The 13,232-nt window shown below is 47.9% G+C and overlaps 1 protein-coding gene across 2 annotated transcripts in view; it reads right to left on the reverse strand.

The window, feature by feature from the left end:
• Window positions 1–639: 639 nt before the first annotated feature.
• LOC130294203 (fish-egg lectin-like) overlaps window positions 640–13,232 on the reverse strand; it is a 17,771-nt gene continuing 5,178 nt past the window's right edge. For both annotated transcript variants that reach the window (XM_056543760.1, XM_056543761.1), the window contains exons 2-5: window positions 3,368–3,516; window positions 2,209–2,436; window positions 1,285–1,618; window positions 640–933 (exon numbers count right to left, since the gene is read on the reverse strand). In XM_056543760.1, the coding sequence (XP_056399735.1) occupies window positions 789–933; window positions 1,285–1,618; window positions 2,209–2,436; window positions 3,368–3,419 (759 nt within the window). In that variant the 5' untranslated portion in view covers window positions 3,420–3,516 and the 3' untranslated portion in view covers window positions 640–788. The remainder of the gene's footprint in view (window positions 934–1,284; window positions 1,619–2,208; window positions 2,437–3,367; window positions 3,517–13,232) is intronic.

Genomic DNA, 13,232 nt, shown 5'->3' on the forward strand with positions numbered 1-13,232 from the left:
CGATTTCAGCAGGCATCCGGCTCCGGTCCCCAACCGGCTAGCGGTGGGGGCCGGAATTCCCACGGGCGTATGGATACGCCCTCGGTCCTTAAGGACTCGGGATGCAGGGCGTATCCATACGCCCTATGTCCTGAAGAGGTTAAAGTCCCACAGGGGACTATTTATTGCATCATATTATCTTTTGCTTGCTTACACTGATCAGTGTATGCATAGACATAGCACTGATCAGTGTTAACTGCAATCTACTCCTCTGGTCTGCCATAAGGCAGAGCAAAGAAGAAGATCACAGGAGCCTGCCAGAAGCAGGTAAGCAAAGCTCAGGCGGCCATCTTTACTAATCGGACCCACAATAGCACTGGGGGTGCTTGGATAAGTACTCCTGAGCCCTACAGATGCCGTGATAAATATTGATTAGAAGGAATAATGGTGGACATCAACAGGTAGGTATTTTTGCATATTTGTACATGTTTAGAAACACTGCCACTCCTGTGCACAGGCTGCGACTGGTATTGCAGTTCTCTGGTAATAACATGAATGGAGCTGAACTGTAATACCAGACACAGGTCATGTACAGCAGTGGTGATGTCTGATAATAATATTCATTCTATCTAACCCTGAAAAACCGAATAAACAAAGCAATTGTTTTATAAAAAAAAAAAACTTTAATTGTAAAAGTAAGGTGTCACAAAAATGTTCAGTTTCTTAAAAAAAATATTTGATCTTTCTAAGTTACAATACAGTTAAACCTATAAACACATTGCACTTCCTTAAAATTAGAAACATTCCCCCTATTCCTCGTAACACTTATAAACGTCGTCATTCTCAGACAGAAGCCACAGGAACCCAGCATCATAAGTCACATGACTGAAGGTGGCGCAGAAATCCAGGCGGGTCCATGCTGTACCAGTGACATTCTGGGCAGAGATCCCGTCCCTGAAAGGATAAGAGATTATTAGGAATATTTCTGATATAAAACAAAAGGTTCAAATGTAATTTCGTGGATGTAAGATGTGGAGACAACCCCCTCACCAGGACATCATTTCCTTCTCAGGACCCCCGCCACCCCCCCAACCCCAATCCTCATGAGCTGGAGAGGAGAACATCTACAAGAGTGTCTATGATGGACTCTACACATCCCATTCATTTACAGTGTTGAGTGTTGTGTGATCTGCTAAAGCAACTCTACATTGTGGGGGATATATACATCCTGGACTCCTGTGACTATGACAATATCACTATCATCACGATTGGATTTATGTAAATTCTTTATCATGTGACTCTTACCTCTTGAACGCCTCTCCGACTGAATTGACACCATAGACTGAGCCATCTGTGCCGACCTCCACCATGATCAGTTTGCCGTCCACCTGTTGCCATTTAGATCCCTGGCAGGTATTGGGGCTCACATCCTGACGGTAAAAGATATCATCAACGTTGTTGACTCCCCAGCAACCAAATGGTCCACAGCTGTAATACTTCAGAGAGCCATCAAGAGGTAGGAATGTCACAAGGGAAGACCTTGAGACTGTACAATTCTGCATCAAGCAAAAGATATTATCCTGGGCGTTCACTCCAGCCAGGAACTTATCACCACCGGCATCCACCTGCTTCAGGTAACCTGTAGGCGCGAACACATGAGAGCCATATTAGAAGAGTTAGAAGAACATTTCTGAGTAATGTCTGGTGTTAGTCACAAGAGGCCGTGTATGATGGCGGGGTTCAAGGGAAACCTCAGGGAGGATGAATGATCATGATCCACCCCCTCAGGACCTGATGGGGACGGCTAATTTTTAGAAACAGAGAGGGATCAATATAGATCTATCTATAGATCCTGGATGTTGTTGTGTTAGATATCACAAGTTATTTTTGCAATATTCGTCTAGTTATGGCCAAATGGGAAAAAAAACTGACCCACAAATTTAACCAACTCTTATTCATTTCTTAGAGATCGTATGAAAAGTTGCTTGACAAGTTGATATTCTCAAATTTGTCACAGGTTGACTGCAACTCCCCCCCCCCCCCCCCATATAAAAAAAGAACATTGAGGTTGCTAAACTATTGCAGAAACCATTGAATCTGCCATAACCTGTTTGTATGTGTACATTGCTTACCACTAATTTTAGTGTTTTTTTTTATATCTTGATAAAATAAAGTTAAATTGTTATCATACTGTATATTATGTATTATATAAACCTCATTGATATTTACCTGTCACAAGCTTCCACTTGTTGTCCTGCAGTTTGAAGACTCTATTGTCCTTATAGACCCCCCAGACTCCAGCAGGACCGACCGACACATGAGTGAGCAGCCCGGAAACTTGCTGCCAGTTGTTATTGACCATCTTGAAGATGTTTCCTTTGTCATTGACTCCGTACACTTGTCCCGCACCGGCATCGATCTGCCTTAGTTTTCCAGGCATCAATAGACATTGGAGATCTAAATACAAAAAACAAATTTGGATAAATTCAAAAGTATATCACATATGGATTTACACACATTCTCTATAGATGGAGGGTGGGTGTTTGGACTTATTTCTGCCGGTAGAAGCCCTGGGTGACTCTGTCCAGGAAGTTGAGATATGGAGAGCTGTTTGCTGGGGTCTTGTACTTTCTGGGTCTGGTACTGTAGAGCTTCTGGAGGTGTCCCAGTACTCACTAAGGCTGGGTTCACATCACGCTTTCTCCCATACGGGAGCGCATACGGCAGGGGAGAGCTAAAACCTCGCGCTCCCATATGCCTTTCTATGCGCTCCCGTATGTAATTCATTTCAATGAGCCGGCTGGAGTGAAACGTTTGGTCCAGTCGGCTCATTTTTGCGCCGTATGCGCTTTTACAACCGGACCTAAAACCACAGTTTTAGGTCCGGGGAAAAAGCGCATATGGCGCAAAAATGAGCCGACCGGACCAAACGTTTCACTCCAGCCGGCTCATTGAAATGAATTACATACGGGAGCGCATAGAAAGGCATATGGGAGCGCGAGGTTTTAGCTCTCCCCTGCCGTATGCGCTCCCGTATGGGAGAAAACGTGATGTGAACCCAGCCCTAAGTTGTGTCCCTGAGGGAATATTGTATCTCCTAGGCAAAGGGACGGCTCATGAAGCTCAATGTTATAAGTGAAAACAACTCTCCATATCACAGATTCCGAAACCCCTGAAAATGCAGCACAGGAATTCTCAGACTTTGAGGTCAACTGCACTATAGGTAAGGGTCTACCACTGCATACTTTGAAGATGATACCAACTAATATTGGGGTAAATAAGCAAGAAATCCAAAACACGCAGTAGTACAGAAGCCAATCCAGGACTGGTCTGTAGAGCAAATAGATCACATGAAAAAATATAAGACAATGAAGAGCGAAGTTATTACCTGCAGTAACAGCGGAGACACTCAACAGGAACAGGCCGAGGATGAAGATCATGGCGGCTGGAGATGGAGTCAGTGGATGTCATGGGCTGCAATCCCTTTCCTATTTATCCAAGACCCCGACTCCTCCTTACACAGTCATCTCCTCCCCACTGATAGAAGGACAAGGACAGGAGATAATGGAGATAATCTGCTCATTTATTTAGTGTTATATTTTAACTCAATTTAATAAAGAGTTATACAGTGTGTGTGCATGTATATATATATATATATATATATATATATATATTTTATTTTTTTTTTGCGTAAAAAACTTCTTAAACCCAAATGCATTCTCTTTTCTAGTTGAGCTGGAAATATCATTTTTTTAAATGAAATTAAAACAAGAAGAATTGATCCCATCTTGTGCTTATTTACTATATTTTCTATAATACACTCCTTAACATTTAAATTGCAAGAAGAAAAGGTCATGGAATAATAGTAATCACATGGTAATGATATGCAAACAAAACTTTGAAACAAAATATTCCAAACATCTCGATTTTTTTCAGTATAAAGTTAGAGTACCACGTGTAGTACTGCAAGCACTTACACGCCTTGGCATGCTAGCAATGAGATTATAAATGGTTGTCTGCCACATTATGCCACGCTGAACACACTTGGGCAGGGAAATCATCAAGATCTGCTCATGGCAGCTTCCCTTTGCAATTGATGAGGGCTCCTTGTTAGTGTATGGGGACACAGAAGGAATCCTAGCTACAGTATGGGACACAAAAGGAGCCTAGGTACAGTATGGGGGTAAAGAAGAGGGCCTAGCTACAGTTTGGGACACAAAAGAAGCCTAGGTACAGCATGAGGGTAAAGAAGAGGGCCTAGCTACAGTATAGGGGCATAGAAGAGGGCCTAGCTACAGTATAGGGGCATAGAAGAGGGCCTAGCTACAGTATGGGGTCACAGAAGAGGGCCTAGCTACAGTATGGGACACAAAAGGATCCTAGGTACAGTATGGGGGTAAAGAAGAGGACCTAGCTACAGTATGAGGGTATAGAAGAGGGCCTAGCTACAGTATGGGGGCATAGAAGAGGGCCTAGCTACAGTATGAGGGTATAGAAGAGGGCCTAGCTACAGCATGAGGTCACAGAAGAGGGCCTAGCTACAGTATAGGGGCATAGAAGAGGGCCTAGCTACAGTATAGGGGCATAGAAGAGGGCCCAGCTACAGTATGGGGTCACAGAAGAGGGCCTAGCTACAGTATGGGACACAAAAGGATCCTAGGTACAGTATGGGGGTAAAGAAGAGGACCTAGCTACAGTATGAGGGTATAGAAGAGGGCCTAGCTACAGTATGGGACACAAAAGGATCCTAGGTACAGTATGAGGGTATAGAAGAGGGCCTAGCTACAGTATGAGGGTATAGAAGAGGGCCTAGCTACAGTATGAGGGTATAGAAGAGGGCCTAGCTACAGTATGAGGGTATAGAAGAGGGCCTAGCTACAGTATGAGGGTAGAGAAGAGGGCCGAGCTACAGTATGAGGGTATAGAAGAGGGCCTAGCTACAGTATGAGGGTATAGAAGAGGGCCTAGCTACAGTATGAGGGTATAGAAGAGGGCCTAGCTACAGTATGAGGGTATAGAAGAGGGCCTAGCTACAGTATGAGGGTATAGAAGAGGGCCTAGCTACAGTATGAGGGTAGAGAAGAGGGCCGAGCTACAGTATGAGGGTATAGAAGAGGGCCTAGCTACAGTATGGGGGCATAGAAGAGGGCCTAGCTACAGTATGAGGGTATAGAAGAGGGCCTAGCTACAGTATGAGGGTATAGAAGAGGGCCTAGCTACAGTATAGGGGCATAGAAGAGGGCCTAGCTACAGTATAGGGGCATAGAAGAGGGCCTAGCTACAGTATAGGGGCATAGAAGAGGGCATAGCTACAGTATGGGGTCACAGAAGAGGGCCTAGCTACAGTATGGGGCACAAAAGGATCCTAGGTACAGTATGGGGGTAAAGAAGAGGATCTAGCTACAGTATGAGGGTATAGAAGAGGGCCTAGCTACAGTATGGGGGCATAGAAGAGGGCCTAGCTACAGTATGAGGGTATAGAAGAGGGCCTAGCTACAGCATGAGGTCACAGAAGAGGGCCTAGCTACAGTATAGGGGCATAGAAGAGGGCCCAGCTACAGTATGGGGTCACAGAAGAGGGCCTAGCTACAGTATGGGACACAAAAGGATCCTAGGTACAGTATGGGGGTAAAGAAGAGGACCTAGCTACAGTATGAGGGTATAGAAGAGGGCCTAGCTACAGTATGGGACACAAAAGGATCCTAGGTACAGTATGAGGGTATAGAAGAGGGCCTAGCTGTTACGCCGAGCGCTCCGGGTCCCCGTTCCTCCCCGGAGCGCTCGCCTCATCCTCGTTGCTGCAGCGCCCCGGTCAGATCCACTGACCGGGTGCGCTGCGGTCCCGCCTCCAGCCGGGATGCGATTCGCGATGCGGGTGGCGCCCGCTCGCGATGCGCACCCCGGTCCCCGTACCTGACTCGCTCTCCGTCGGTCCTGTCCCGGCGCGCGCGGCCCCGCTCCCTAGGGCGCGCGCGCGCCGGGTCTCTGCGATTTAAAGGGCCAGTGCACCTATGATGGTGCCTGGCCCAATCTTCCAATCTTCCAATTAGCTTAATTGGCTTCCACCTGGTCCCTGACTATATCTAACCTCCTCCCTTGCACTTCCTTGCCGGATCTTGTTGCCCTTGTGCCTAGTGAAAGCGTTCCCTTGTTTGTTCCTAGCCCGTGTTCCAGACCTCCTGCCGTTGCCCCTGACTACGATCCTTGCTGCCTGCCCCGACCTTCTGCTACGTCCGACCTTGCTTCTGTCTACTCCCTTGTACCGCGCCTATCTTCAGCAGTCAGAGAGGTTGAGCCGTTGCTAGTGGATACGACCTGGTCACTACCGCCGCAGCAAGACCATCCCGCTTTGCGGCGGGCTCTGGTGAAAACCAGTAGTGACTTAGAACCGGTCCACTAGCACGGTCCACGCCAATCCCTCTCTGGCACAGAGGATCCACCTCCTGCCAGCCGGGATCGTGACAGTAGATCCGGCCATGGATCCCGCTGAAGTTCCTCTGCCAGTTGTCACCGACCTCCCTACACTGGTCGCCCAGCAAGCCCTAAAGATCGCCCAACGAAATCAACAGCTGGCATACTTGACCTGCGTGACACTGCATCTTCAGTCACAGATACAGCAAATTCAGTCACAGCTACAGCTGCAACAACCATCTCCTCCGCCGGCTCCTGCAACTCCTCCGCAGCAACCGGCCGCTCCTAACCCCTGCTTGTCCCTGCCGGACAAATTTGATGGGGTCCGCAATGATCCTGCCACAGCCACAGTCCAGTCCTACTTCGCTGAGGTCCGTGGTGTCTTCGAGGAGCCTGCCCGAGCCTCTTCTGCCAAGACTGCCCTGCTGAACCTGGTCCAGGGTGTTTCTTCCGTTGGCGAGTACGCCATTCAGTTCCGTGCTCTTGCTTCCGAGTTGTCCTGGAATAGTGAGATTCTCTGCGCGACCTTTAAAAAAGGCCTATCCAGCAACATTAAAGATGTTCTGGCCGCACGAGAAACTCCTGCTAACCTGCATGAACTCATTCATCTTGCCACTCGCATTGACATGCGTTCTTCCGGATGGCGTCTGGAGCTCCGCCTGGATATGGACTTTGTTCGCACGAGGCGTTTTTTCTCCCCGGCTCCTCTCTCCTCTGGTCCTCTGCAATCCGTTCCTGTGCTTCCCGCCGCGGAGGCTATGCAAGTTGACCGGTCTCGCTTGACACCTCAAGAGAGGACACGACGCCGCATGGAGAATCTTTGCCTGTACTATGCCGGTACCGAACACTTCCTGAAGGATTGTCCTATCCGTCCTCCCCGCCTGGAAAGACGTACGCTGACTCCGCACAAAGGTGACACAGTTCTTGATGTCAACTCTGCTTCTCCACGCCTTACTGTGCCTGTGCGGATATCTGCCTCTACCTTCTCCTTCTCTACTATGGTCTTCTTGGATTCCGGATCTGCAGGAAAATTTTTTTTGGCCTCTCTTATCAACAGGTTCTACGTCCCTGTGACCAGTCTCGCCAGACCCCTCTACATCTATTGTATTAACAATAAAAGATTGGACTGTCTCATGCGTTTCCGCACAGAACCCCTCCTAATGTGCATCGGACCTCATCACGGAAAAATTGACTTTTTTTTCCTCAGGTTCTTTGGCCCCAAGAAGAGGGGGAGACCCAAGGGGGGGGGTACTGTTACGCCGAGCGCTCCGGGTCCCCGTTCCTCCCCGGAGCGCTCGCCTCATCCTCGTTGCTGCAGCGCCCCGGTCAGATCCACTGACCGGGTGCGCTGCGGTCCCGCCTCCAGCCGGGATGCGATTCGCGATGCGGGTGGCGCCCGCTCGCGATGCGCACCCCGGTCCCCGTACCTGACTCGCTCTCCGTCGGTCCTGTCCCGGCGCGCGCGGCCCCGCTCCCTAGGGCGCGCGCGCGCCGGGTCTCTGCGATTTAAAGGGCCAGTGCACCTATGATGGTGCCTGGCCCAATCTTCCAATCTTCCAATTAGCTTAATTGGCTTCCACCTGGTCCCTGACTATATCTAACCTCCTCCCTTGCACTTCCTTGCCGGATCTTGTTGCCCTTGTGCCTAGTGAAAGCGTTCCCTTGTTTGTTCCTAGCCCGTGTTCCAGACCTCCTGCCGTTGCCCCTGACTACGATCCTTGCTGCCTGCCCCGACCTTCTGCTACGTCCGACCTTGCTTCTGTCTACTCCCTTGTACCGCGCCTATCTTCAGCAGTCAGAGAGGTTGAGCCGTTGCTAGTGGATACGACCTGGTCACTACCGCCGCAGCAAGACCATCCCGCTTTGCGGCGGGCTCTGGTGAAAACCAGTAGTGACTTAGAACCGGTCCACTAGCACAGTCCACGCCAATCCCTCTCTGGCACAGAGGATCCACCTCCTGCCAGCCGGGATCGTGACACTAGCTACAGTATGAGGGTATAGAAGAGGGTCTAGCTACAGTATGAGGGTATAGAAGAGGGCCTAGCTACAGTATGGGGGCATAGAAGAGGGCCTAGCTACAGTATGAGGGTATAGAAGAGGGCCTAGCTACAGTATGAGGGTATAGAAGAGGGCCTAGCTACAGTATGGGGGCATAGAAGAGGGCCTAGCTACAGTATGAGGGTATAGAAGAGGGCCTAGCTACAGTATGAGGGTATAGAAGAGGGCCTAGCTACAGTATGGGGGCATAGAAGAGGGCCTAGCTACAGTATGAGGGTATAGAAGAGGGCCTAGCTACAGTATGAGGGTATAGAAGAGGGCCTAGCTACAGTATGGGGGCATAGAAGAGGGCCTAGCTACAGTATGAGGGTATAGAAGAGGGCCTAGCTACAGTATGAGGGTATAGAAGAGGGCCTAGCTACAGTATGGGGGTATAGAAGAGGGCCTAGCTACAGTATGGGGGTATAGAAGAGGGCCTAGCTACAGTATGAGGGTATAGAAGAGGGCCTAGCTACAGTATGAGGGTATAGAAGAGGGCCTAGCTACAGTATGAGGGTATAGAAGAGGGCCTAGCTACAGTATGGGGACACAAAAGGAATCCTAGCTACAGTATGGGACACAAAAGGAGCCTAGGTACAGTTTGGGGGCATAGAAGAGGGCCTAGCTACAGTATGGGGACACAAAAGGAAACATAGCTACAGTATGAGACACAAAAGGAGCCTAGGCACAGTATGGGGGTAAAGAAGAGGGCCTAGCTACAGTATGGGGGCATAGAAGAGGGCCTAGCTACAGTATGGGGGCATAGAAGAGGGCCTAGCTACAGTATGGGGGCATAGAAGAGGGCCTAGCTACAGTGTGGGGGCATAGAAGAGGGCCTAGCTGCAGTATGGTGAACAGAAGTGGCTCTAGCTACAGTATGGGGACATAGAAGAGGGCCTAGCTACAGTATGGGGACACAGGAGGGGGCCAAGCTACAGTGTGTGGACACAGAAGGGGGCCTAGCAGAGACGTAGATTGTAGCTTCTGCAAGATCAGCAACAGGGCCCCATATGCCAATTATAATACTGGTCTTTTATGGGGCAGATGTGCTTTGAGGCCCCCTTATGCACCAGGGCCCTGGTGCGACTGCTACCTCTATAGCTACGCCCCTGGGGCCTAGCTGCAATATTGGGTAACAGAAGGGGCCCTAGCAACAATATATGGTCACAGAAGGGGGGCCTAACTACATTATAGGGGGCACAGAAGGGGGCCTAATAAGGTGTGTTGGTCCAAGAGCTCATTACAGTGTGGGGCACTATTACTGTCTAGAAAGAATTTTAACTGTGTGGGGCATTACTATTTTTGGTACGTAATTACCATACATTTCGGGCACTATGGATGGAGAGTTTGTACAGAGGTGTGGGAGCCTAAGCTGGTTGTCCCAAAAATTCTGTCAAGCTAAACAATGGCAGGAAGAGAACAACTCGATCAACGAAGACGTTACCTGTAGTCATCGGTTCTGCAGGGTGTCCCCGTCGCTCCGGAACGTCTCTGCTGCCCGGTATCCTCGCTCTCCTTCGCCGCCATCATGTCGCTACGCACGCCGCTCCTATTGAAAGACGGGACAGTGTGTGCGACGACGTGATGACGATGAAGGAGAGCGCCAGCCATGCAGGGGATCCCGGCACGGAGCAGACACCGAGGAGGCAGGTAAGGTCCCTCCCGATGCAGCCGGGTTAGTGTCACTTTCGCTTCAGGCGCAGCGGTCAGCTTTGATCGCGGCGTCTGAAGGGTTAATACAGGGCATCACCGCGATCGGTAATGTCCTGTATTAGCCGCGGGTCCCGGCCATTGATGGCCGCAGGGACCGCCGCGATAGGACAGGGTTTTAATGTGTATTCGCCGTATAAGACGCACCAACTCCCCTCCCCCCTCCAGTTTTGGGGAAGAAAAAGTGCGTCTTATATGGCGAAAAATACGGTAATCATTAATTTGTTCTACAATGTTCTTTGTAATTGAGTCCCAAAGCCAGACACAGTATAGTGACATCAATGGGGCATCAGGAAACCCCCACAGATGTCTCCAAACCATCTCTAGTGATGAGGATCTTATCAGATCCCTCTATGTTCCTTCAGGATAAGTACTGGTGATCCAAGGACACCAACTTTCCAGTCTCCATTTACAGTTCTGCTTTGTTGTCTATTGTATAACCCGAGTCTCCTATCACCTTGTCCTTGTATAATGTGTTTATATTGTCCATTGTCTTCTATAATCTGGATCTTGTATAATGTGTTTATATTGACCATTGTATAACCTGGGTCTTCTATCAACTCGCTCTTGTATAATGAGTTTATATTTTTATTACATTGTCCCAGATAAATTTGTCTAGAAAACAACCCATTTCGGTCTTCAGATGAGAACGTGCTGGTGTTTTATTAAATTGACGACTATTATGTGTAAATCTGTCTGAATAGGACGTCATTCATTATTAAACTATACAGAACGCTCCTTGGCATTGATCCCCAAAGACCTATATGTCATGTATGCTTTGCCATAGTCATTATTAATGTGTAGTGCCCATTTGGTGTTTCCCCCTAAAGATATCGCCATCAGGTACTTCAACCCCCACAACCCACAAATCCCTCTTCTGTGCAGCTACCCAGACAGTAGACCCCAGGAAGGGCTTGGCCTGCTACCTAGGCTTTTGTTAAGGCTCATAAGGTTCCCTGGCCCCCTAATCCTGCTTGGTGAAGCTACTGGTCCTTGACTCTTGTGGGGCCTTCTGGAAAATATATGGGTCCCTTCTCTTTTTCGATGATTTGTAATAGGCCACATTTTTCTATACTTTCAGTGTGGCACATCATGTGTTTTGAACCTTGATGAAAGGTTTGATTCTGTAATTGCAATGATCTTTATTCTTTTTTTTTTTTATCTTAAAGGGGTACTCCGCCCCTAGACATCTTATCCCCTATCCAAAGTGTGGTGGCCCAGTACAGGAGATGTTACCCCGTACTCTTGCTGCCCTGTCAGGCAGCCTCCTTCAGTGTCCCCTGGGCCCCTTGCACTTGTTTCCCCCTGTACATATGTTCTGTAGTGTATTAAAAAAAGGAGGAGTGGGCACCCAGACGAAGGTCTCAGAACCGTAACAAATGTTGGGGTGTCAGCATCCCAGGACTTGTGTACAGCTCTATCACTTCTGGTTGGTACTTTGGTCGTATGTTACGCTCCTTTCCCTCATACGGTTAGCTCTTATTTCCTCAGCTGCTGTATTTAGCATTTTTACTGGTTCCTTACTTCTGGAATGTTTTTAGTTGTTGGTTATTGTAACATATATATTTTTTGTACTCTCTATATCGTATGCTGTATGTACCTTCCTCCTGTATATTGTTTATGATTATGTAATGACTTCATATATGTAATAGTGCCAGAGAGGCCGCTCATCTGTTGTCCACTCCCCTTTTTTTTTATTTGTTTTTATTATGTGTTACATGTGTCTAAATAAAATTTGTATATTTTTGCACTTTTTTTTTGGAGTAATCTATTTTTTGTGTTTCTGCATTTGAAATAGTTTTATAGGCTTATTACGTGTTGAGGGTATTTTTCAGTGACGCACTAGTACTAACTAAGGTAGAACAATTACTGTCTCATATCCAGCTTTATGTTTGGTGTCTTTGGTGTCTTTATTGGCATAACTAATAAAATGATTGGGGCGAAACACCCCCATGAAGGCCCCCACCCCCATACACTTTGGTCCAGTCTTGACTGCAGACTGATTTTAACTCCCATTAACACCTACCAATGGAAAAATGTAACCCAATTAATGAGATAGTGGGTAAGCAAATATCATACATATATCAACCTAAAAAACGTTACCACTAAAATAAATCCCAATACCCAAAACCATGACAAATTTGTAAATTATCATACATTTTATTCATGCAAAAATGTTATTTCATATTACAACAAAAGGGGGGAACACCGCCCCCCCCCCAAAAAAAAATAAAATAAAAACGTGTGGTGACCCACGGTGATGGCGGGACCATGGGGTGTAGCGGTGTAGGTGGATGGGGCAAGATGGTATTAACCCCCAAGGGCAAGGTGTTATTCCACTAGTGTTCGTGACGCCAGAGTGGTTTTTGGGTACCGGAACCACACGAACGGTATCTCCGCTATTCCAATGGTTAGGCAGTCAAAGGAGAGTCCACAATTAACTTATGGTTTAACAGAGGCTTTACTGAGGTAAGACAGGTGTTATTATCTTCACAGCTAGGCCAGAATCCCAAAGAGGTGGGCAGGAACACAGAAGGACCTCACAGCTTGCTGGGACTAGTAGTACTTGTAATAGACTTTAGAATCTTGATTTTAGGCTGGACTTGATTATAGGTAGTAGTGACAGTAGACATAGACTTGGGCTTATTGGAATGACGGTAGATTTGCGGCCTTCCAGGTGCTGGTCACTAGCACTGAGATCTCTGGTGTTGGCTGTTTTCAGCAAGGAGCATAAGATAGAAGAGAAGAGAGAGAATTGTAATGGCCGCCCCCTTATATAGAGCCCTTATATAGAGGGAGGCTGAGCCAAAGCCCATTGGTCAAGCTGCGGGTCATGTGTTAACCTGGTGCCCTCTGGGTCACATCATGTGATAACATAACATGTGACATTCCACAGGTCCTTCAGACATCTCACAGCATCTCACAGGTCCTTTAGACTAGCTGTATATTAATACACTGACTACAATCCTATGACAACAAATGACACTATAGTAACAGCAGGGGAGACACTGCAGGAGAGCCCCGAGGTCACTGAGGGACTCAACCTGACAGGGTCTAAGTGTAGTGCAGGACCATGTCCTGTACTGGGACATTAC

Source organism: Hyla sarda, chromosome 10 (assembly GCF_029499605.1).
Source record: "Hyla sarda isolate aHylSar1 chromosome 10, aHylSar1.hap1, whole genome shotgun sequence".
Lineage (NCBI taxonomy): Eukaryota > Metazoa > Chordata > Amphibia > Anura > Hylidae > Hyla > Hyla sarda.